Below are 24,340 nucleotides of genomic sequence, written 5' to 3' on the forward strand. Positions count from 1 at the left end.
GCAGCTTCGCTGCTTGGCCCCCAATAATAATAATAATAAGAAGAAGAAGAAAAAAACAATAGAATCACTATGGGTGCCTTCGCAGCTTCGCTGCTTGGCCCCCAATAATAATAATAATAATAATAATAAGAAACAGTAGAATCACTATGGGTGCCTTCGCAGCTTCGCTGCTTGGCCCCCAATAATAAGAAACAGTAGAATCACTATGGGTGCCTTCGCAGCTTCGCTGCTTGGCCCCCAATAACTATAAGAAAACCTACAAACACATTAGGGGCCTTCGCCAGCTTCGCTGCTTGGCCCCTAATAATAATAATAAGAAAACCGACAAACTCATTAGGGGCCTTCGCCAGCTTCGCTGCTTGGCCCCTAATAATAATAATAATAAGAAAACCTACAAACACATTAGGGGCCTTCGCCAGCTTCGCTGCTTGGCCCCTAATAATAATAATAAGAAAACCTACAAACACATTAGGGGCCTTCGCCAGCTTCGCTGCTTGGCCCCTAATAATAATAATAATAAGAAGAAGAAGAAAACCGACAAACTCATTAGGGGCCTTCGCCAGCTTCGCTGCTTGGCCCCTAATTAAAGTAAAACTGAGGTAGACTTAAGACTTTACATCTGTAACATCTGACCTTACTGACTTTATCCACAATTTCCTCGCTCGTTCCGGCACTCATCTTTCTTTTCTTGGCCACGCTGTTTCTGGAAAAAAAAATAAACACGACCACGAGACAACGAGATGGCGCAACCAAACCCGATACTGTTACATGATTGGCTATCAGCATGTCACTCCCTATGCGTTGCTAGGCACCAGAGGACGAGTGCCTTTGCTCATGCAACCAAGCTTGCTTCGCAACAACAGTTGATTGAAAGCGGACCTAAACCAGAGAGAGCTCTGGCTAACGCTTGTTTCTTGAAAACAACAACAACAACATTCTATCGAACGCATTTTCTATTGATATCAAGTATGTGTCTATCGCGATACGTATCGTTATCATTTTATCGCCCAGCCCTAACCGGTACCGACTTTGGCTCCGTGCAATAAACCGGGAAAACTGGACCGAGACACAAATTAAAAATGCCCGTGTTTGCAGTATTTTATATCCGGTGAAGTTTTCAGTGTAGTTTAATACAGATCTAATAAGTAACAGTGAAGTTGTTGTGAATGTAGCGATGCCTCAGCTTTCAGTAAGAGAGAGAAATTCCGCCGAACCCCATCTGTTATTACAGCATTAATACAGACCCAAACCTGTGTAGGTGATATTAGAGGAATATTACAGGACCCTGGCTGTTAAAATGCTAAATTCCCTTGACTCCTGCTGGAACACTTCACAGACTGAACATGTCCATAAAGGACATAATTATATGCGTCCAAAGACTGAAGCTTTCTTTAGTAAAAGCGCTGGGTTTGTCAGTGAGCTGTGTGTATATTTGGCCACTTGCTAATATCACTAGAACACTTGGCATTAGCAGCTGTGTGCGGATCTGAAGCTGCTCACCTCAACTTAATGTCTTTAAATAAGCCGCAGTGTCCTCAGGTGAAAGCCTGTTTAAGGACTTTAAACTATTTAAGGTAGGATTCATTTTATTTACTCTTGCGTGAAAAATCAATGCAATGTCCGGTAAGTGCACAAGTAAACATGTCAAAACCGGAAGCTTCTTTTGCCTCCATGCTGCGCGCGCAACTGCGTGATTAAGGCAATGGGAGGCAACTGGTCTTTCCTCAAGAGCAGAAAAAGGAACAGAACGGACAAGGAGGATAACAGGAACAAACGCAAGAACATTGTCATTCCCTACATTTCTGGTCTATCTGAGAAACTCAGGAGGATCTTCTACAAACACAACATTCCGGTACATTTCAGACCCAGTAACACCCTGAAGCAGAAACTGGTCCACCCTAAGGACAGAATAGCCGGACACAAACAGGACAGCGTAGTGTACGCCATTCAGTGCAGTGAGGAATGCACGGACTCGTATATTGGGGACACAAAACAACCACTATACAGGCGCTTGGCTCAACACAGGAGAGCCAGTTCCTCAGGCCAGGACTCTGCTGTCTACCTTCATCTTAACAACAAAGGACACTCATTTCAGGATTGCAACGTACGCATTTTAGCCAGAGAGGATCGTTAGTATGAGCGAGGAGTTAAAGAAGCCATTTTTGTCAACCTGGAACGGCCATCACTGAACAGAGGTGGGGGTCTAAGACATCATTTATCAGCCACCTACAATGCAGTCCTTGGCACACTTCCCAGACAACTGAATGCACACCAAAACCCAGCTGTTTTCAGTAACTCACAGGAGGACAGAGAGAATCAGCATTCCATTGATCACCATAACGAGACTCGAGGCCGTTCACAACCGCAAAACCCTGTGACCCACACCAACAGGATGACTCAATGACACCTTAGATGAGCTTTTCATCCATGAGAGGATAAATACCTGATGCTCCCTACCAGTCAGACAGAACTGAAGCCTTTCGATTGAGAGGTGAAACGTCTTCAAGAATCTTCAAGCAAGTCCAGTTGCTCTCTTTTACCCCCCACAGTTTTCAATGGGAAAGTTCGCCAAACTAGAGCGTGACGTAATATTGCGCATGTGCATAAAATTGGTTGGCAAGAACCATTCACAATGGCCGACAAAATTGCATCATCACCTAGTTTTCGTAGCGGTTTATCGCAGTATGCAAGTTCGTTGCCAACTGATGCTAAGCAGAGATATGCAGCAAAGCTTCTGTACAACAGTGGCACCAAAGTTTTGGCTGATCCTTATGCAGTTATGGACAAATGGGACCCAAATCCAAGCACCTGGCCTGACCTTCGGCGATATCTACTGTATGTGATTGACACGCCTTCAATATACACAAAAGAATCAATGAAAGCCTGAAAGTCTCTTGATGCATACAAGTGTTAATTATTCAGTTGTTTTATTGAAATACTCATTTATATTTGCTTTTTGTGCCTAATAATAAAAAGACAAAGATTAAATAGGCACAATATAATCTTTGAAACATAAGTTAATGTTGTTGCTTCACACACGCACACCAAAGATATACAGTACAGTACTAAACTTCAGCAAGTTCTACATTTAGAATGCACAAGCAGTGTTTTAAATCCAGGCTATGCTATTTATCTTCAAATACATATCATGAAAAGTTTGACCAATCTTCTAATGTCAAATAGTTATACTGCAAAAAGTACATACGTTTGCCGCGAGTGCGTTTGTGTAAATGGTACTCATGTGTGCTGCATACAAATCAGCTTTTGGTTGATATCTAAGCAATATCATAGCACAACAAATTATTTCTGATGAGGAAATTTTTATCTAATATAATATTAAACTGCAAAACAAAATAATAAAAAATCATGTGTCTTACCAGGTATAAAGTGTCGAAAGCAAACATGATCGTTGTCAGTAGGTTCCCACTTGTCACGCTTAATTGCTGCGATCCAAAGCTTTCGGCGAGCTTCAGGTTTCTTTGGTATGCGGTAAAAGTTCTTGGGATCATTCTTATCAAATCTGTATATACAGCCAATAACACGACACTACCATAATTAATTAATGACCCAATAACTCCGATCGGCCATTTATAAATAGCTTCTTGCCAACCGAAATGTCACGTGACCATTTGATGTCATGCCGAACTCTCCTATATTTATTAACATTAAAACCGGTCTATAAATTAGTATAAACACGCAGGTGATTATAGAAAATCACATGCACTGATTATCGACAAATTCGGACTATTTCTCGATAATCACCTCGAGCGACTCGGCAAAATGGCGGCCAATCACTTCATCACTGTAAGTGGGGAAGAATTACAAATAATGAAAGAAAATGCTGTTCCTAAAAGCACTAAAGATGCTCCGAATTTGATCTAAAACTATTCAAAGGTAAGGTGGAGTTGTGATTTATCGATTTCAAAACAAAGTATTTTATGTGAGTCGGCGTAGATAAGTGACACAAGTCTGCGCTGTGACTTTATTACATTTGCGTAACACTTTCGAAGATTGAAAGAAATAATTTTTAATATGATTTATTTTTTAGAATAATCACCTGTGTATTGATACTAAAACAATTATCTGTCTCAGGTTCAGTGGATATCGTGATTATTACACATATGGGCCACTTTTTCCACAGAATAAAAACATATATTCTATTCCCGTCTAGTGGGTTTATTGATGGCATGCAATATTATCATATCGCTTATCCTCCATGTATTACGCCACTCTACCCAATGGAGAATGAGCGTCTAATATTGTTATAATATTGCACGCTGTCAAGACAACATGATGTCACACATCAGAGCTCATGTGAAGATCCAATTACAAAACTTTCCTGCTGCGCATGCGCACAATCATTTCTTTGTCAGCCGTGAAAGAGAGAAGACGGGGTTAATTCAGTGCTCGGATTAAGCACTAAATAAATAAACTGAAACTAAAGACATGCTGAACACCTGAGAGGCAACCAAAACTTCATTATATATTTTTTATGCATATTTACAAGAGAAAAACAGACCAACGGACATCAAAAAACTGGGAGAGAGAGCAATAGTGGAAATATTGTCAAAGTCCTACTTGGAGGTGAGGAAAAGTGACGGAGACTTTTGCAAGAGGACTTCACTCGTGGACTTCACTCAGTAAAGCCCTTTTGTTTTGAACAACTGCAATGTAACAATTAACTACGACCAAAAGTAACTGTGAACTTGAACCGTCAAGCTGTATATTGCTTATATATAAGTTGGGTTGTTGTTTAGGCTTTTTGGACTTGCACCATTTTTATTGTTACAGTAGAACTTTGACTTTGTACAATACATTGGATTGAAAGAATATTGAATTACATTCGATCAGACTCAGCACTCAATATTGGTAAGTTCCCCACCGGTTCTTAACTTTTTGTAAAATCTATAATTGTTCCATCGAATGTGTATGCAGTATAATAATAATAATATTGGCTGGCTTTTTTCGTGGTATGTCAGATATATTCCATTCAGCTACTCATCTTCAACTCGTTCAATATCATGCTAGCTGAATGGAATATATCTGATATACCACGAAAAAGCCAGCCAGTACTATTTAAATGATAACCTCAACTTCATCTTATTATTCACCTCCCCTTCGGTGAATAATTGTTAAATAATTGAGAGTGTGTGTCCTTTCACTACATACTGTACATGTCAACCTATATGGAATGTCCGTATTTTATACAGATTTGATTCAATAAACATAGTATATGGGCGTATAAATAAAGTTCTACGGATTCTTTAAAAAAAACTTCAATATTTATTTAGAGCTATAATCAATTCCCACGATGATAAAAGAATGCATAACATTTACAAACGTACTGTACACCACAGACAGCCAGTAAAGAGTCTTATGAAATCGCGCGTTATCTTGTGGTAGCGGCACACCGCATTGCGAGAATCCCGCCAACCGTGAAGTCATAGACATATAAACATAGACGCCGCCTTCTGCGTAGAATCGTACATCATCCTCGCCGCCATATTGGATGTGGCAAAGTGGAGATTCTTCAACCGTCTCTGGTATAGCGTCCAGACAGTAGGAGAATAAAGATGCCTCATTCATGTGCTGCGTTTAACTGTACCAACAGGTTTACCGTCCAAACGAGATCACATGGGATTACCTTTCACAGGTGAGACTGGAAAAATACTTTTCATTGTATTTGGTCATTATAACGTAATATTACGAACAGATTTTTCTGACTTTGTGGCTAATATGAAGTCTCGCGCATAATAGCCGCTCGGTGAAACCTGTCTCCAAACAACGAAGTATTTCCTTCGTAACTACGCTGAGAACACTTTGTGTTTTTGCCAAACATTGGAGCTTTGTATTCATTCTGAAGGTTTATTGTTATTAATATTGAATAAAAAGTAACTGGGATATATCATTGTTAATTATCATTCAAATTTTAGGTAAATTATTTTAAATTTGCATCTTATACGGATTTTATAAGGGAAATACGGATTTTGGAGGTTGGTTATACAGGTTTGATTGACTAAAGGTTGACATGTATGTCACTAACAAACTAAACCTGTTAAATTCTTCGTGAGCAACCCAACACCACTGGTATGATAGTCAGCTCCTTAGCCAAGATTAGACATAAATCATATTTAGGCTCCTGAGACAACAAAACACAATGTCAAAACAAAAATTCCACACACAACTTAGTGGTCATTTCTAACAAATTTAAGTCCATAATAAATCTTTAATATTCAGTAGTTTATTTGCCATTTTCTCTGTAATAAATGTTAATGATTTGCAGTACAGTGATCAGTGATGGCTAACTGAGGCTCTGAAGTGTGTATGGAGTATAAAGGGGCGTGGCAGATGAAGATTCATGACTTGAAATCTCACTCGAGTTCACTAGCGATACCTACTGCTCAGAGACGTGTACAGCATGTTTCAATATCTACATCACAGCAGTGTTCTGACACGTCACATTATTATTTACATGGACTTTACACAATGTTCTGTTTGAAAATAACTTATTACATAAGTGTTTTATGTGCCTTTTATTTGGTCTCTATGCTTTTTATTCTCTCTCTGTCTCACACACACTTTTTGTATGAATTTATGCTCAGAATAATTGTATCTGCACAATAAAAAGGTGTCCATAAACAAAGAGGGTAATGTTTGTGTTTATTGTGTGTGTGATGGACTGTGAGTGCTCCATGCAGGATACATAGTCATATTTAGGGGAACCTTTATTGATTATGTCCTTTAAAAAATAAAAAATAAAAAAAAAATAAAAGTAATTGTTTTACTGTATTTGGATTGAGGCGGTTCATTTCTTAGAAATTCCCTCCCCAGCCTCGGAGAACACACTTTCACATGGTACTGAGGATGCTAGTGAACATAAAAACTGAAGTGCCAGTTGGTAGTGGTGGGGGTAAACATGTATTTGTGGACTCCAATATACAAGTGGATCTACAATTTTTGGAAGGTTGGCCTCGCCCAAGTAACGTTCCCCTTCTATTGTTGCATCAGCAGTGGCAGTTGAGCTTCTTCTGCTCTGATTCACTGTGGGGTCCAGCAGATGCTACAAGACAACTAAGGAAAATTTTATATAAACACGAGTGGTTAAAATACTTCACATTACATTTTAAAATATCTTTAGCAGAATAATAACACAAATCAACAGAACCATTTTATACTTACGACAGCTGTTTGCATCCCGGCTGTTTCAGAGGAGGCTGGCTGCTGGATTAAGGGCTCACTCGATCTAGCAGATTCAGCAATTGTAATTCTATTGGCCCACTCTACTGTCAGTTGCTTTACTGCTTCATGCATCTTATTTTAGCATAGGAACCCAGTGGCTTTAAACCTCGGGTCGAGCATGGTTGTCGTTGTCATCGCACTAAGTGACTCCATTGTAGACAGGTATTTGAAGCAAATACCCTTTTCTCCTCAGATAGTTCTACAGTAGCCTGATGGATTGGAGCCAGAATATGTAAAGTATCTCCAACAGCCTCATGTTCATGAGCATTAACTGGGGAGATGTTGGTCTTTAAAGATGCCAGGGCTGCTCCCACTGGTTTTGTCTCATTATAAAGGAGTTCCAGCATGTGGAAAGTGCTGTTCCAGCGTGTATCTACCTCTATTCAGAGTCTGCCTCCCCATTTGCTTCTGTACCTGGCACAGTCTCTCTTTTGCTGTAGGACTTGTCCAGAAAAACAGAGAAGATTTTTCTGGCTTTGGGATGCATGTCATTAAAGGTGGGGTACGAGATTTTGGAATAACGGTTCCTGCAAGCCATATTTTGAAAAGAAACACGCCCGCCCTCGCCATGCTCCCCCCCGCGTCTCCACCCCTCCTCCCCCTTAGAGCAGAGTGTAGAGAGCTTGGAAAAATAGCTCAAACTTTCTCATTTAAACTGTGTTTTCAGCCCCAATTTTCACTCCACACACAATTTTCTCAAAAGTAGTAGCCACACTTGTCCTGATTCACACAATGTGTCTACCTACACGATAGGACTTGCAGTTTTTGAATGAGAAGCCTGAAAGTGAGGAGAGCACAGCCACGCAGCTCATAGACTTCCATTATAAAACTTGCCGGAAAAGTCACTCGTTTTTAACTCGCTCTCGTGACCTCATTTTTTACACTACAGACAAAAAAATTACATCAGTGTGTTCAGGGAAGCCTTGTGGCACTCACTGTGAAAGAATTTTGTGAATATCTCCTTCCGTTTTCGTGTAAATCCCCGTTGTTTGGAGGATGCGCACTGAGAGAATCCTGTGCTTTCTGTGTGACACTGCTCGCTGTCTCTCTCACTCACACACACACAGAAGGGCCGGGCTGCTCGGGCTTCAGTCTGATTGACGTGTCAGTATCCAATCATTTTGAGGTGGTACCTCGATATGATTGGATGGCATTTTTCCTTTATTTTACACTGTAGACTGGATTAAAATATTTCGTTTTTGGGTCAAACCTATTGTACTGCTTGCAACATGGGTGTGAGGAGCTTTTCAAGCAATATGGTAAAAAATACTCCTGAAAAAAATCTCATACTCCACCTTTAAGGGCTGGGACATGGTCAAATGACTTTTGCACTATTAAATTAAGTGTGTGTGATGCAAACAGAATGTCTCACAGGCAATGCCTTGGCACAAGCTTATCATATTTGGTGCAGCATCAGTGATGAGACACTTCACCTTTTCTTTTATGTCCCACTCCTCCATCAATTTTGCTTTTGCCAGAGCCATATTTTCTGCTGTGTGACGACTTGGAAAATGTTCTGCTCCAAGCAAAATTGTTCCAAGTCTGCCATTGTCATCAATGAAGTGGCAGGTTACTGGAAGGTAAGTCTCCATATTCATGGATGTCCAGATATCAGAGGTGAGGCTGACTGTCACTACATTCTGACATCTTCCTAGTAGGGAGAAGATCAGTGGGTTCCAGTATGTGCATGAGCTCCATCAAACCCACATCTTCCACCACTGACAATGGCTGGGTGTCTGGAATTATCATATTAACCAAGGCCTCATCTATCATTTGTTTTTCTGGAATCTATGACAAAGATGATATATTTAAGTTAAACATAGTTTGATTTTGATGACAACTGAAACAGAAAAAGATTCTTACTGTCGCTTGTGTCTGGTCTGTTGGCAGGCTGCTGATTCTCATGAAAAGCTCTATAATGCCTCAGCACTGATGATATATTCTTGTTCTACACTCGTTCCTTCTGGCACAGCAAGCACTTCACCTTAAACCATGAATATGCAATCTGAATATATTTGTGCATGATGGTGATATAATCACAATAATAATAATTTACAGTGACAAACCTCATTGGGAGGAACCATTTCAAAATGTTCCACATGGGTGAATATTTCCTCTTGTGTAAGCTCCATTTTTTGAATAAAGACAAGAAAGGGGGGGGGGGAGTGGATATTACCACTATTACAATCAGGAGATGAATATTATTTGACAACACAATCACTACTACTTAATAATACAGATTCCAAATGTTGGAATGATATAAAAACTTTGATCAAAAAAGTTGAGAGAGAGGGAGATTCTCTCCAACCAAACAACCCACAAAGTGTCAGCTGTTTTGCTGGCTTTTATCTGGGAATGAACACTCAGGATGAAATGCTGATGCGAACCAAACAAACCGAGGCCTCGCCTGTCATCAGCCACATTGTTTTTTTTTTTTCCTAAACGATACACGCCTCAAAGTGGGGCTTCATCAACCCTTATACTCAATACGCGCTTTGGCGTGTCGGCTTCCGACGGTCCATCACTATCTGTACTCAGACATGGTGGCCAAGTGGGAAGGTGTCGGTTTCGCAAACCAAAGATCATAGGCTCAATCCACATTCATGCTGTGTAAAAAAAAAATACAAGGGAGTGAATTGGTGGCGGATGCTGACCAAGATAACGATGTGAGGGCACGCTTTATCTGGAGCCGCGCACCTGAGACGTTAGAGAACAAGTGAAACACTACTTTAACATCGTACAATTAGTAAGACAGTGCTATGAGCATTCTGAAGCAGTAACCTCACTTCAGTGGCAGCGTTACCTTTATACACCTGCACCTATCTGAGTGGACTGGCTGTGCTAATAGCATTAGCACTGTTAGCTATGCAGCATAGAGGCACGAAAGAACCCGCTTATGAACGATTTACACGACTACTGTTTGGTAGACCAATTTGTGCTGGTGGTTGTGGATTCAGAGCTTCCTCCCTCACCTGTGACACTGAGCAAAACTCTGGTATCAAAGAAAAGTCAGTCACAACACTCTTTGATATGGACAGCACAGACATTGTGCAGAAGCTCTCACTGGTGTTTAATTGTAGAATTGATACACTTGAGAATAACAGAGGAGCTGATAAAAGACAAGAGAATGAAGATTGAAGGACGAAAGAAAACAGTTGACTTTGCTTGAGCCGAGATCCGTGATGTGAAAGGGAAAGTGACACGTGTTGAAGAATGAACCCGCATAGTAGAGAAGAAACTACACCTGATGGAGCAATGGATAGCTGAGCTGGAGAGTTACTCACAGCATGGGAACCTGTGACTCTATGAAGTAGCCAAACACATGGATCAAAATGTACTTCAAGAGGTGATGCAGATCTGCCAGACAGTCTTACCTGAGTACCAGGCCAAGTTTCCTGAGGTTATCAACACAGTACATCGGCTCGGTCAGCCAATGGAAAGACGACTCCAAACCTTGAGCGATTATCCTCCAGTTCACCTCACACAGCTACCGGGATGCAGTCTGGAAAACAGGAAAAAAAAAAATCAACTCCCCTCCAAAACAACAAACTGTTTTGCTGAGGACCTGTCCCAGACTGCCAGAGAGAGAGACGATGGCAGCTCTGGCCCTTGGTGGCCAAAAGACACCAAGAAGGGAAACGGCATACTTCATTGGTGGTTGGGCCTTTGTCAACGGGACTGAACTGACTCCAGCTACCTGAGGCCTGATGAACATCTACCATGACTGTATAAGTTGCACTGACCATGATGCTTTAAATAGTTAATATACTGTTGAGTTTGTTTCTTTCATAGCATGGGTCACCACCCGGTAAGTCTGATCAGCACAAACTGCTCAGGTGAATTCATGTTGATAGAGCTGGGGGTTTTATTTTTTATTTTCTTCTTACACAAAGCCTCAGTTCAATGTCACTGACTTTGGTTAATTGTTTTGAGTGATTAATACCTGATGCAGGTTGGATTTGCAATAGAAAACTTAAGGAACGTTGGTTAATTTATGTTTAACTAAGACACTTCATAAAAATTTGAATGGTGCGGCCCTTGACAGTGGGTTCCCATATTCTGTTTTCTTCTGAACTTATTCTGTTCTCATTTTATTATTGTTGTTGTTAATATGTTCTTGTCTGATATTACTCTCAATGCCAGGGAGTTAAGAAATATTGCAAAGCATAATGCAATTTTTTTTGTCTCAAAACAGCATAAAACTGACTTGTTTTATTCAAGTCACACTCAGTTTCCAGTGATGTAAGATTATGGAGGGCCCAGTGGGGTAACGATCTCTGGCTGGCTCATGGACCTGAACACACTGCTGGGGTTGACACGCTAAAATATACTTTCTCTGGTAGTATTCTACAGACTGTGACACAGCAGGACAGTTTCTTTACCAGGTTATTCGCATTGAAAGGTTTACTTTTTTTAATTGTGAATATTTTGGCTAAAACTCAAAATCTGAGAATAATAAGTTGCTTGAAGTGCGAGAGACTCACACTGAATATACTCTGAATAAGTTTCCAAACACTGGTATCGTAATCATAGGAGACTTTAACATGATTCTGGATCATAATAATGTATTTGCTCCAAACTGAGAGAGTGTATTTAACTTACAATTTCTGTTATATGTTAGTTTATGGCAGTTAGAATCTTTCTTTAGTCCAACTCCTATAGAACAGGGAGGAAGTTCAGCCATTTCTAGATGTCTAAGAACAAACTCATTTATACTGATCTCAAATTGAAAGCAACTACAATTAAATTCCCTAGTCAACTATTCAAAATATCCAATCCTTGCAAAGAAACACATTCAGTTAATAACATTGGTAAATTTTCTCAGTGCTCTGTATTACAATGTATTTAATATAATCCAAGCAATATAATGTTATCTGAACAAGTATGCAGTTTACAGACTCTAAAACTATAAGATATGAGCCACCTGTTCTGGTATCAAAGGTCACCTATTGTGCTGTGTTGATATTGATGAGGCTGGCTGTTGACTGGTACATAATAGTTGGTCATTGATTGCTAATGTTACACAGTCTTAGATTAAAATCAATTTACAAATAATACTGAGCATTAATTGAAATTTTATTTAAAATTGAGGAAGAAACATGTCTCCTAACCTACTTGAGCCTTATTGAAGCATTTATTAACCCTCAAATATCAGTTATATGAAAAAATATAAAAAATTCGAATTTGCCTTTATCTCTGAAACCGTTGGAGATAGGAAGCTCAAATTTTGGGGATTAACTTCTTTTAATAGTATCTCTGAGCCCTCCAAATTTCATTGAAATCTGAGATGGTCGAGCATAACCTCTTGTTGATTTGGCATGGAATGACCCTGCTGTGAAGAAAACTATTTCATTCAAGCTGTTGAATATAGAAGGCTTTAAGACATGCGAAAATGCCATTCACAAGGTTACATCACAAGCTACATCATTGTACTTTTGGATTTCGCTGAGAACTACTTTTTCTTGGTACAGGATGCAGCGCAGGGGTACCACTGGAACAACAGCCAGTGCACCCTTCATCCATTTGCTGTTTACATGAAGAGCAGAGATGATGGGACATATGAAACAACATTCATATCTACGTGTCATAAGTGACTGCCTGAAGCATGATACTGTAGCCATTCACACATTCTTAAAAGCAGTGATTCCATACATTCAACAGCTCAGTCCCCAAATTTCTAAACTTGTATGCTTTAGTGATGGATCAGCTGCCCAGTACAAAAACCACAAAAACTGTACAAATCTGTTGCATCACCAGGAAGACTTGGGTATGACAGCTGAATGGCACTTTTTTGCTACTCCCTATGGAAAATCACCTTGTGACAGGATAGGTGGCACCGTGAAGCGTTCTGCAGCTAGAGCCAGCTTACAGGCAGTTACTTCACAACACATACTGACACCACGAGATCTCTGTGTGGGCAGAAAAAACCATAAAAAACATCCATTTCATTTGGATTGAAAAGGGGGAAGTAACAAGCAATGGAAAAGTTCTTCAGAAGAGACTTTCAAAGTCCTCAACAATACCAGGAACAAGGGACAACCACTCATTTGTTCCCATCTCAGAGAGCCAGTTGCAGATCAGCAGAGTGTCTGGTGGACCAAGCTTCATTGTGGACATGAGTGGCACTCCTCCCCAGGTTGTAGATGATGCTGCGAAAGAAGGTTACACCCTGTCAGACATGATCCCAGGAAAATATGTTGCATGTTTGTATGACCAGCAATGGTGGATTGGTAATATCTGTGCAATATCGGAGGAGGAACAGGTGGGCAAGTACAATTTATGCACCCTCATGGTCCTGCAAAGTCTTACAGTTGGCCCAGAAGAGAAGATATCTGTTGGGTTCCACTGATACACATCATAAAGATCATAGATGCACCAATCACATCAACTGGTAGACAATATGTAGTTCCGTCTGGTGTGGTGAAAGAAATTGACCAGTTATTCAAACGCTTCAAATAGACATGCCAAGTCTACATACATAGAATTAAATTTGTGTAATTGACTTTTGTGAGATTTGTAAATCATTTGTCATATTTACAAATATACTACAGATATATGTATAGTCAAGAGAATTTGAATTAATAATGATGTAGCATGTGATGTAACCTTGTGAATGGCATTTTCGCATGTCTTAAAACCTTCTAGATTCAACAGCTTGAATGAAATAGTTTTCTTCACAGCACCAACTTCATATTTGGTACATATATCAATTAGACCTTGCTCTTTTGACTGATCCAATTTGTTTTCTGGTAGACCTTGTCAGATTTTTGCTATAAGCATTCAAATTACAGACGCGACAAGCTTTTTTTCCATTTTTAGGGGCCTGTATATGAGACAAATATAATTTGTCACAGATATAACATGTTTTCCTGATAATACTATAACATGTCTCGTATATTAAAAAGAATCAGACATCTGGTGTCATTAAAACTGGAGATACAGACAGCCAAAAGTGCTACCATGGACAAATGTACATTCCAGGAAGCCATATTTGGCACGCCATAAATCTGCAAATATGTCACATACAAAGCTCTCCTTCTGTGTACAGAGCTTTATTATATCAAAGAATCATGTGTGCAAATTTGAGCCATTTAGTGTGAACAGTTCAAAAGTTATTAGCCATCAAACTATGGATGTTTGATTGTAACACTTGTCTCGTCTCGATCTGCTTATCTGGGGCCGGGTCGCGGAGGCAGCAGTCTGAGCATGGAAGCTCAAACTTCCCTTTCCCCAGACACCTCGGCCGGCTCCTCGGGAAGAACACCGAGGCGTTCCCAGGCCAGCCGAGACACATAGTCCCTCCAGCGTGTCCTGGGTCTTCCCCGGGGCCTCCTCCCGGGGGGACATGCCTGGAACACCTCCCCAGGGAGGCGTTCACCAAAACCCTTATGGAGAATCAATCAAGGACTGTGACGTCGCCCGGTATGGCGCAGCCGGGGCCCCACCCTGGAGCCAGGCCCGGGGTTGGGGCTCATATGCGAGCGCTTGGTGGCCGGGCCTTTGCCCATGGGGCCCGGCTGGGCTCAGCCCGAAGCGGTGACGTGGGCCCGACCTTCTGTGGGTTCACCACCCACAGAGGTAGCCGTTGGGAGCCGGTGCAGTGTGGATTGGGCGGCAGTCGAAGGCAGGGGCCTCGACGACCTGATCCCTGGACACAGCGGCTAGCTGTAACACTTGTTTTTATGCTATATATGGGGCCACGCCCCCTTTTTGAAGGCTTAATATCTCCGAAACTAGTGGAGATGTTGGCCTAAAATTTTGCACAGCAGTTATTAGTAACAAGGACATTAAAATAAAAAAATAAAAAAATGAACAAAATCTGAGATGGTCAGTCAGGAACCTTCTCTAAAATTTGGTGATTTGGCACGGAATTACTCTCACGCGGAAATTAGAGTTTTAGTAGTTATGATCTGTACAAAATTCCTCGAAACAGTTGGAGTGACAATGTAGCTATATGGCCTAGTGTTACCTACATAGATGTTGGAATGTACATTCTCACTGCATTTTCTCTGTTTTAATTTTTTTTAAAGGTCCCATGGCATGAAATTTTCACTTTGAGGTTTAATGTTAAAATGAGTTCCTCTGACCTTCTTAAGTCACCCCAGTGGCTAGAAATTTCATAATGTGTAAACCAAACTATGCCCAATATTTGAGAATGGCGCGTCAAAACGGCGCGTTGAGAAGCTCTTCCCTTGCCGACGTCAGCAAGGGAGATGATCCCCATGCCCCCCCCCTCTGGATTCCCACCCACCGTATGGATTGCCCACCCACTTGTAGTGAGGAGACCATAGAGGACACAACATGGCACCACCTCAGCGAGCGAAACATGGAAGTTGTGCTGTACATGGATGTGACAACACAGAAAGGAGTCTGTTTTTACTGCCAACGGGAGAGCCCCTGAAGACACAGTGGCTTAATTTTATTTACTTCAATAATACGCCGTCGAGTCTACCTAAGACGGTGTATGTTTGTTGGAAGCATTTTACTGATGAATGTTTCCACAACTTGGGACAGTACCGGGCAGGTTTTGCACATCAACTGTTACTGAAGCCTGGGTCTGTGCCAAGCATCCCTGCCGCATCAGCCTCAAACACTGAACAAGTGTATAACTGGTCGTTTTGCCATGTTTTAAAATCGGTGCCACGTTAGCCTAGCAATGGCTACATTAGCTGTGCAGCTAACCGCTTCCTGCAGTTAGCCAGGTAATCTGCGCTACAAAACTAGAGCATGCAGCAGAGTTTAGTCTGGAAATTGACTGTAACTTATGAGCTTATGTTTGACTATTGCTCCGCAATGCATGTCTTCTGTTGGATAAACGATATGTTGCTGTAGTTGCTGCTTCTATCCTCTTTGGTTATGGAGTGCGTGTTCAAGCCTAGGGTATTATACGTTCGTAAACTACCACTCCGAACACTCTGACTCTGTTCTCTGGGTTGAGTTTACAAAAGGAGTCCGAGGGAGAACGGGGTTTTGTCTTAGCAGCATAGCTACAGGCGCTGATAGCAGCGAGTATGTGTGTGCACGCAAACACTATACTACTAGTGTTGTACACACATTTTCCCACTCCCTTATTTAGACTTGTGAAACAGTTTGTTCAACTGCTTGCGCTTCTGCTTCAGACTCCGGGTCAAAAGCGAAAGCTTGGACTGTTGCTTGACCTGCCATTGCTACTGTTCACACACAGCTAGCATGGCCGCAGCTTGGTCAAGCCCCTCCCCCACCCTCTACCCTTCCCCGCCTCCTGCTTCTCATTAGCAAAACGACGCACTGGGAAAAGCGCTGAAATGGGGCTTTCTCCCAGGAGGCTATATTTACGTGCCGAGGGTTCATTTCGAGAAAGGCTGCGGATATAACATCCGGAAGCCTCCACGAGCCCGTTTAAAGCATCAACAAACCACCATGCCATGGGACCTTTAAATTGTTGTTTGCTGGAAGAGAAGAGCAGGGACTATTGAGAATCGAGCGGCTGTGGTTTATTTACACTTGATATTAAAACTTGTAGTGTCCTAGCAACCACCACAAAGACACTTACAAAAAGCCCAGAAATTCCTCCTTACCCTGGCATAAACGATACAGGATTTATCTTGGTGTCCTGATCACCAGATCTTTAACCCAGCCACATATAAAAAGTTGTTCTCCTCCATGCTCTTCCAGGTTTTCATTCATTTGTCCGTGTAGAACGATGTCTGCAGCACCAGGGTGTTTGAGATGTCGGGGAACTCAACGGATGGATAATTTTCCAATTCATAGGAAAAATCTTTCTTTACTAGCGAGTAAGGATCTATCCCATCGCAAAGAGCAACTTTCTGAAGGTATCCTGACTGTGTATTGGCCTCTAAACTGTGAAAATTGTCAGACGGTTTCACTTGCTCTTTACATGACAACAGCCAAAACAGTTTGCCTGAACACCACTTCATTCACCGGAAGTAAACTCACAAGCAAAAGTCATGTGACTGAATACAACCTATATTCTATTCCAGGTTAACCACTCGCAAAGAACGACTGAAAAATCTTCAACTCCGTGGACTGTCAGTGAAGAAATTGGCAGGATGGTGGCTGCACACTGACTGTATGGCAGGCCTCGGAGAGAGCTGTTCTCACACAGCATCGTTATTGTGGGCTTGAAGCTGGAGTGAAACAAAGGGATTCACTGACAGTGACAGATAAAAGGCGGACTGGGTTCTTCCTACTGCTGTGAAAAAAAAGTCTCCTACTCCCGGATCAGAGATATTTCCTTTCTAAAGAAATGCCCAAGTCAAGTTCCTCAGCCACAATCAGAAGTTCAAGACAAAGTTCTAGGGAAAGAAAAGAAAGCAAGCACAACTTTATTCATCACACACTTGTGAAATTTCCTCTCTGCATTTAACCCATCTGGGGCAATGAACACACACACACACACACACACCCAGAGCAGTGGGCAGCCATGCTAACAGCACCCGGGGAGCAGTTGGGAGTTAGGTGCCTCGCTCAAGGCTGTCCCATATTAACCTAACCGCACGTCTTTGGATTGTGGGGGAAACCAGAGCACCCAGAGGAAACCCACACAGACACGGGGAGAACATGAAAACTCCAAACAGAAAGGCCCTTGCCGGCCGCTGGGTTCGAACCCAGAACCTTCTTGCTGTGAGGCGACCGTGCTCACCCCTACACCACCGTGCCGCCATTATGTGAAAGGCGAGAGCGCAAACACAGTCCCCCACTACCAGAAATTCTCTCATCTCATTATCTCTAGCCGCTTTATCCTGTTCTACAGGGTCGCAGGCAAGCTGGAGCCTATCCCAGCTGACTACGGGCGAAAGGCGGGGTACACCCTGGACAAGTCGCCAGGTCATCACAGGGCTGACACAGACAACCAGTCACACTCACATTCACACCTACGATCAATTTAGAGTCACCAGTTAACCTAACCTGCATGTCTTTGGACTGTGGGGGAAACCGGAGCACCCGGAGGAAACCCACGCGGACACGGGGAGAACATGCAAACTCCGCACAGAAAGGCCCTCACCGGCCACGGGGCTCGAACCCGGACCTTCTTGCTGTGAGGTGACAGCGCTAACCGCTACACCACCGTGCCGCCACCAGAAATTATGCAGTTGAGAATTCACAAAGGTCAGCACAGCCTGAGTGCAATGGCTGGGCCTCACCTTGGGCAAACCACCTTCTTGATCATGGTGTTGCCCCTGCCAGGGAGACGGTAATACTGTATCTTTTTCTCTGTTTGAACGATTGGAACCACAAACAGCGCAAACATGAACCATATTTAAGACAGATTAATCCTTGCTTACAGGAAAGACGATGTCTGGTTGTCCCCCAGTAGACGCCATCATGTGATGTGTGACGTCATGTGCAAGGAGTCTATAATATCAGCCAAATTCATCCAGATGACAGACAACTGTGTGATCAAAATATGACCATCGAAGAAGTCTCTTATGCAACTGACCATCTAAAGGTGAACAGATCTCCCAGTGCTGATGGTCCCTCTGCTGAATTTGAGGAGACCTTTCCAGAAGAGTTGGCCCCCTTTATAACTGAAGTCATATTAGAAAGTACTGAAGTAGACACTCTTCCCCCTTCAGTGACTCAGGGCTTGATTACTTTAATTCCCAAACCCAAAAACCATCTCATGTCTATTGATAACTGGCGACCTATTTTCATTCCTGAATAATGACAAGATTTCTGCCTCCATAAGTGTTAAACAAATTAAAAATGTATTAGATTCAGTTATTGATGAAGTTCAGTCAGGATTTTTAAGAAAAAAATACATATTTCTAATAATATCAGGTTTGTCCTTGATTTGATTGATTATTCCTTCTTCTGTCCTGATGACCGCTACATCCTCTTTTTGGACTTCTATAAACAGGGATGTGATTGGCCAAGGACAAAAAAAGCAGGAAAATATATAGACCCATAATGCGACACGGCAGCAGTGTGGTGTGGTATGGCGCGGCAACGACGCAGTGCAGCAACAGTGCAGCCACTACACACAGTAACCTCATTTTGACACTTTTAATGAAAAGTGCAACATGCAAACATTTAGTGCCAATTTTCATCATTGGAAAACAATTATTTTGAGGGCAAACAACCTCAAACATCAAACAATAGGTGCAGATATTAGAACAGGTGATGAGCGCACACACTCATTTTTTTCAAAATATGCACAATGTCAGTAAGTGTAGTATAAAGTCAAGAAGTGTAACAAAGTACAAAGTCAGGAAGTGTAACATGGACATAAGTGAAAAAACACTAAACTCCCTCATCAACAGCTTTAATGTCAGGGCTGTTCACTGCAAGTCTGGCCATAAGTCCAAAGTATGCTAGAAAAGATATAATAAAATAAATTATACAATTATGACACAATCCCTGCATATTTTAGCCAATAAACACAAACTGCAGTACACATGAACTTGGTCTAATCACCAGTATACTGACATTGTTATTATGCAGCATGTATGATAATGTGCTATGCAGCCAAGATGGACTATAATAATAGTTCAAGTTTTTCATCAGCATCAATGATGTTGATATTATGTTGCCTACACTGTTATGTTATTATGAACCACATTGAACATTCTGTAATTAAGCAATACAACAAGGGTGGGAGTGTGGCTGTTCCTGGATATCCTCACAGGTGTGGTTTAGCTGCAGGTATGAAGCCGGGGCTGAGAGTAATCAATGAGTATTGCTATCTTGGCAAGGCATTCCAATCATCTCTACCAACTCAACTACAGAACAGGGTATACTGTACAGCAATCCTTAAATTAAATACCTTTTTTTTACTACCTTTAGATTTTTACACCATCATGACAGAGTTGCAAGTGTTAATCAGCGACCTTTTGCAATGTGTACACAGATTAACATATATGCGATACATACTAGTGTTTCAAATGACAAACCACCAGTGAATTGCTATGACGTCGGCATCAAACTGTTGAGACCTCAGGTTTGAGACGATAATCTTGATAGGCTAAAGCCCACCATTTAAACAAACTGATGCGAATTGTAGCAGACAGAATTTCAATCAAATTAGGACACCTCTTAGTCAAAAAAATAATACCTCTACAACCAAATTTAACACTTAATTGCCTTGTTCACTTAACGTTCACTTAACGCTAACATTCTAAAACCTTAGTAACATTAGGAAGCCATCTCATGCGAATGGCTTGGCAATTACTAGGCAAACAATTTTGTTAGCTGTGGCAAATCATGTTGAATGCTGACATACGAAACTTTCCTTTCCTAAAAACAAAAAAATGCCTTTTTCCAACTATACAAGTAAATCATCTAAACACTTTCAAGAGGAGAAATGTTTACTCACTGATACCTGCCGTTTTCATTTTTTTCAACCTAGCCTGGTAGCTACACATTGACCAACCTGGCTAGTACCATAACTGGCTAACTAAAACATTTGACTAACGTTAGCATTAATACCACCGTGGCAAATCTTGGACATTGAGATCAGTGAAAAACTATTAGATAATAGACATGCAAACAAATACATGAAAACAATATTAGCATGCTACGTCACACATGAGAGTAGGGTGACAGCTGCATCCATTCCAACAACAAACTGACTACTAACGTGCGTGCGTCTTACATTACTTGACTCGGGTCACAAAGGTTACTCTCGCGTTATGCATAATGGACTTTTTTTTTTTATTATTGGCACCGCTTAACCTAGGGTAGGTTATTATGCGCACGCGTGGCTCATTGGAGTTGCCTATGGATAATGTGGTCCTACCCTAGCCTAGTAAACTAGACCCACCCGCCTAGCGGCCAAAAATATTTTTGTCTACAAGTGGGTCTAGCCTCGGACCAGATCAACAACACACCCTGGGCATCAAATCGTGCCCGCCAATCACAATGCAAGGTTTTTGTTTGGATTCTTTGGGCGGGCTTTTGCAGGAGTGACAAGGCTGCGCGACGCTGGAGAAAGCACTATTGAACAGCGCTCGTTTGACTCCGCTTTGGAATCAGTTTTAGAAGAATTAGACTTGGAGTTTTCATTGAAACATGAGCAGGAAGAGGCTCTCCGCTCATTCCATGATCGCTGAAGCTTCACCAAAACACTCGACCCTCCAATGGTGTCCCTCTCCACATGCTGTTTGTTTACCCCATAGACATATAAACAGACGCTGCATTGAGCTGGTGGCCCGTTGCTGGGATACGTCAGAGTGTCCGTCATATTGGATGTGGCAAATCTTCCCCATAAACCAATGCAAGGAAATAGACTGAACTTCATAAAGCCCCTTTCTACAATAATGTTTACCTCGATGCCTTTTATTCACCCATTAAGACACACACGTATATATTTGGGAAACAAACAGGCATCAAAACAACATATATAACTTTTAATGTGATGGTTATAAATAGTGTGCAAAATACCCGTCAATATTCTGAATGACCGCCAAACGGAGTTCGGCCAGGTTCTAACGTCATATCAAAACAAAATACATCACTGATTCCTTCACATTCAGAAAGGTTAAAAACATTCATCATACATTCAAAAACGTTCATCATAGAGTGGCACTGTATTATCTAATTCTCACTGCTTATAACTATACACCTCCCCGGTGGAGATGAGCTGGGAAACTGAAGACCGAAGGAACAGTATTGAAAAGTATTTTTCCAGTCTCACCTGTGAAAGGTAATCCCATGTGATCTCGTTTGGACGGTAAACCTGTTGGTACAGTTAAACACAGCACATGAATGAGGCATCTTTATTCTCAGCTACTGTCTAGACGCTATACCAGAGACGGTTGAAGAATCTCCACTTTGCCACATCCAATATGGCGGCGAGGATGACGTATGATTCTACGCAGAAGGTGGCGTCTATGTCTATGGTTTACCCTCCCCCACTGCTTTCTGTCGCTCTGACTACGTCACAGTCACTGTTGCGGTGATTGGTCAGAGCGTGGGCCTATACGCACAGAGACAGTTTGAAAGACAACGGGTTGTTCCTACCCACACCCTTCGGAAATGTCTACGACCGAGACCAGACTAAATATTCACATTTAGTCTGGCTTTCCAGGCTAGTCCTACCCCCCCCCCAAAAAAAACAACAATTTGCATGATTCACGAGGGTCGCATTTTTATGCCTGAAAATCCGGAATTCCGGAAAAATCACATCCTCGAACAATACTGCATGCCATCAATAAACCCGCTAGAAGGGAATAGAATAGGGGGAAAAAAAAAAAAAAGTGTCCTGTATGCATAATATTTAAATAATATTGGCTGGCATCGAGTGGTCTATCAAATATATTCCATTCAGCGAGCATGATACTGAACAAGTCGAAGACAAGTAGCTGAATGGAACATAGCTGATAGATCACGAAAAAAGCCAGCCAATATTATTATTAATGCACATTCGATGGAACAATTATAGATTTTACAAAAAGTTAAGAACGGGGGCCTTTCAGGTGTTCAGTGCAGCTTTCGCTTTCAAAATTCTCTCAAAATCTTCTGCCTTTAACGAAGCAAACCTGGCGGCCATGTTTGTTTACAAACTGTCCCAGTTGCTCACTTGTGCGGAAGTTTTACACGTAATACGCATCTTATTGTATTTTCAATTCACTGCAACAGGTTACTGCGGGCGCCGCTGGCAGAACAGAGAAATGCAGATACACTTCTCATTGAATATTCGCATCATGTTGTCTTGACAACCATGCAATGTCGTAAACCATATTCAACGCTCATTCTCCATTGGGTAGAGTGACGTGATAGACGTAGGATAAGTGATACGCTAACAATATTGCATGCTATCAAACCAAATGAACGAAACCTGCTAGAAGGGAATAGAACACGTTTTTATTCCATTGAAAAAGTGTCCTGGAAGTAAAATAATTCCCGATATTTCACTCCGATGAGGTCACTCCCAGTGATTTCCTGTTGACTGGATGCATGTTTGTCAACATGGTGAACCGGTTCAAAATTACGATTCTTCTGATTAACTTGAGGATTTTTTTTTTTGTGTGGATGTATCAATATATTATAAAGATCAGGGGTTCCCAAACTTTTCCATGCCAAGGCCCCCCAAACAGCATTAGCTTCTGGCCGGGGACCCCCTTTGCAAAACCACAGACAGACAATGCTACAAAATATGTAAAGAAACATCAACTTTTAGAATCTTTTCTCTTACTTTTATTCCATAGAGATCTTGCAGTCACGTGACCGGAAAGTACACAGCCGCCATCTTGTCGGTCAACAGCACAGCTGAATACTGCTGCACTCGTGTACAGAATGGATCAATTTCAACCGACGGACTACACGGCTCATTTTTCTAATGAACAGATAACTAGATATATGTCTAAAATAAACGATCTACAGATTAGTGACCCTTATGCCTTTCCGGACGGAGTTTTCACGACCGTGTCAGTGGATATGGAACTGCCAGAGGTGGAATACCCGGACGTGTATAATTACCTCATCAACTTTCCCTCGCTGTTCCAGTGGTGAAGCACTGCGTGCTTATAAATCTCTGGACAGTTTTCTTTACAGAAATTCAGGATTTGTCAGCGACTCAGATGTGGCATCTTGTAAACAAGAAAATGATCCTCACTGGATGGGTAAGTCACTTAAGTATTGAGTATAGCACTGACCAGCCAATTATAGAACAGAATAAGGTAATTCCAAATCGTCCGTGTTGTTTACCTGGCGTTGGAGAGGTAGAGGCTTAGCAGTGGAGGTTTGAGTGGCTGTTTTCTGAGCTTAGTCAACAGGCCGGCTCTGAAGCCTCGCTTTTGCTTCCGCTCCCGGCACCGCCTCCTTCGCTTTGCTTCCAATAACAATCCACGGAGACCCCGCTGGTCTCGCTATCTCGTCCGGAATGTTTTTTTTTTTTTTCTCGTCCGGAAATGTTGTGCATGCGATGGAAATCGCTACAAACCGTCATTTTCTGCTGGAAACCAATGTCCAGTAAGTCCATACGGTTGTAGTGGATATTGAAGTCCGGTACAGACGAACAACACGCAAAAATACACACAAAAAACATAAAAAACGTGCACAGGTAGGGAGAGCTTGTAGCTGCAGCCGTTGTAGTAGAATTGTATATAGTAGGGTTTTCCAGAAGAAAAGGTAGAAGTAGAACCAGAAGTAGAAGGCGGAA

The 24,340-nt window shown here is 41.7% G+C and overlaps 1 protein-coding gene and 1 pseudogene across 12 annotated transcripts in view; both read right to left on the minus strand.

The window, feature by feature from the left end:
- Positions 1–3,499: 3,499 nt before the first annotated feature.
- The window catches only part of LOC132869130 (splicing factor 3B subunit 2-like), a 68,018-nt gene continuing 47,177 nt past the window's right edge, over positions 3,500–24,340 (minus strand). For 2 of the 12 annotated variants that reach the window (XR_009650998.1, XR_009650908.1), the window contains 4 exons: positions 13,055–13,148; positions 10,614–10,741; positions 9,103–9,223; positions 6,056–9,027 (listed from right to left, as the gene is read on the minus strand). Coding sequence is in view for 6 of the 12 variants with exons in the window: in XM_060902560.1 (XP_060758543.1) it covers positions 13,041–13,148 (108 nt within the window). In the remaining 6 variants the exon portion in view is untranslated. Of the gene's footprint in view, positions 3,521–6,049; positions 9,028–9,102; positions 9,224–10,613; positions 10,742–12,739; positions 12,766–12,945; positions 13,149–13,261; positions 13,389–17,446; positions 17,535–19,480; positions 19,554–24,340 lie in introns of those variants that run through there. The other 10 variants (XR_009650913.1, XR_009651001.1, XR_009650996.1 and 7 more) reach the window with 10 other exon arrangements.
- LOC132896964 (U1 spliceosomal RNA) lies at positions 18,280–18,434 on the minus strand (annotated as a pseudogene).

This window comes from Neoarius graeffei, chromosome 1 (genome assembly GCF_027579695.1).
Source record: "Neoarius graeffei isolate fNeoGra1 chromosome 1, fNeoGra1.pri, whole genome shotgun sequence".
Lineage (NCBI taxonomy): Eukaryota > Metazoa > Chordata > Actinopteri > Siluriformes > Ariidae > Neoarius > Neoarius graeffei.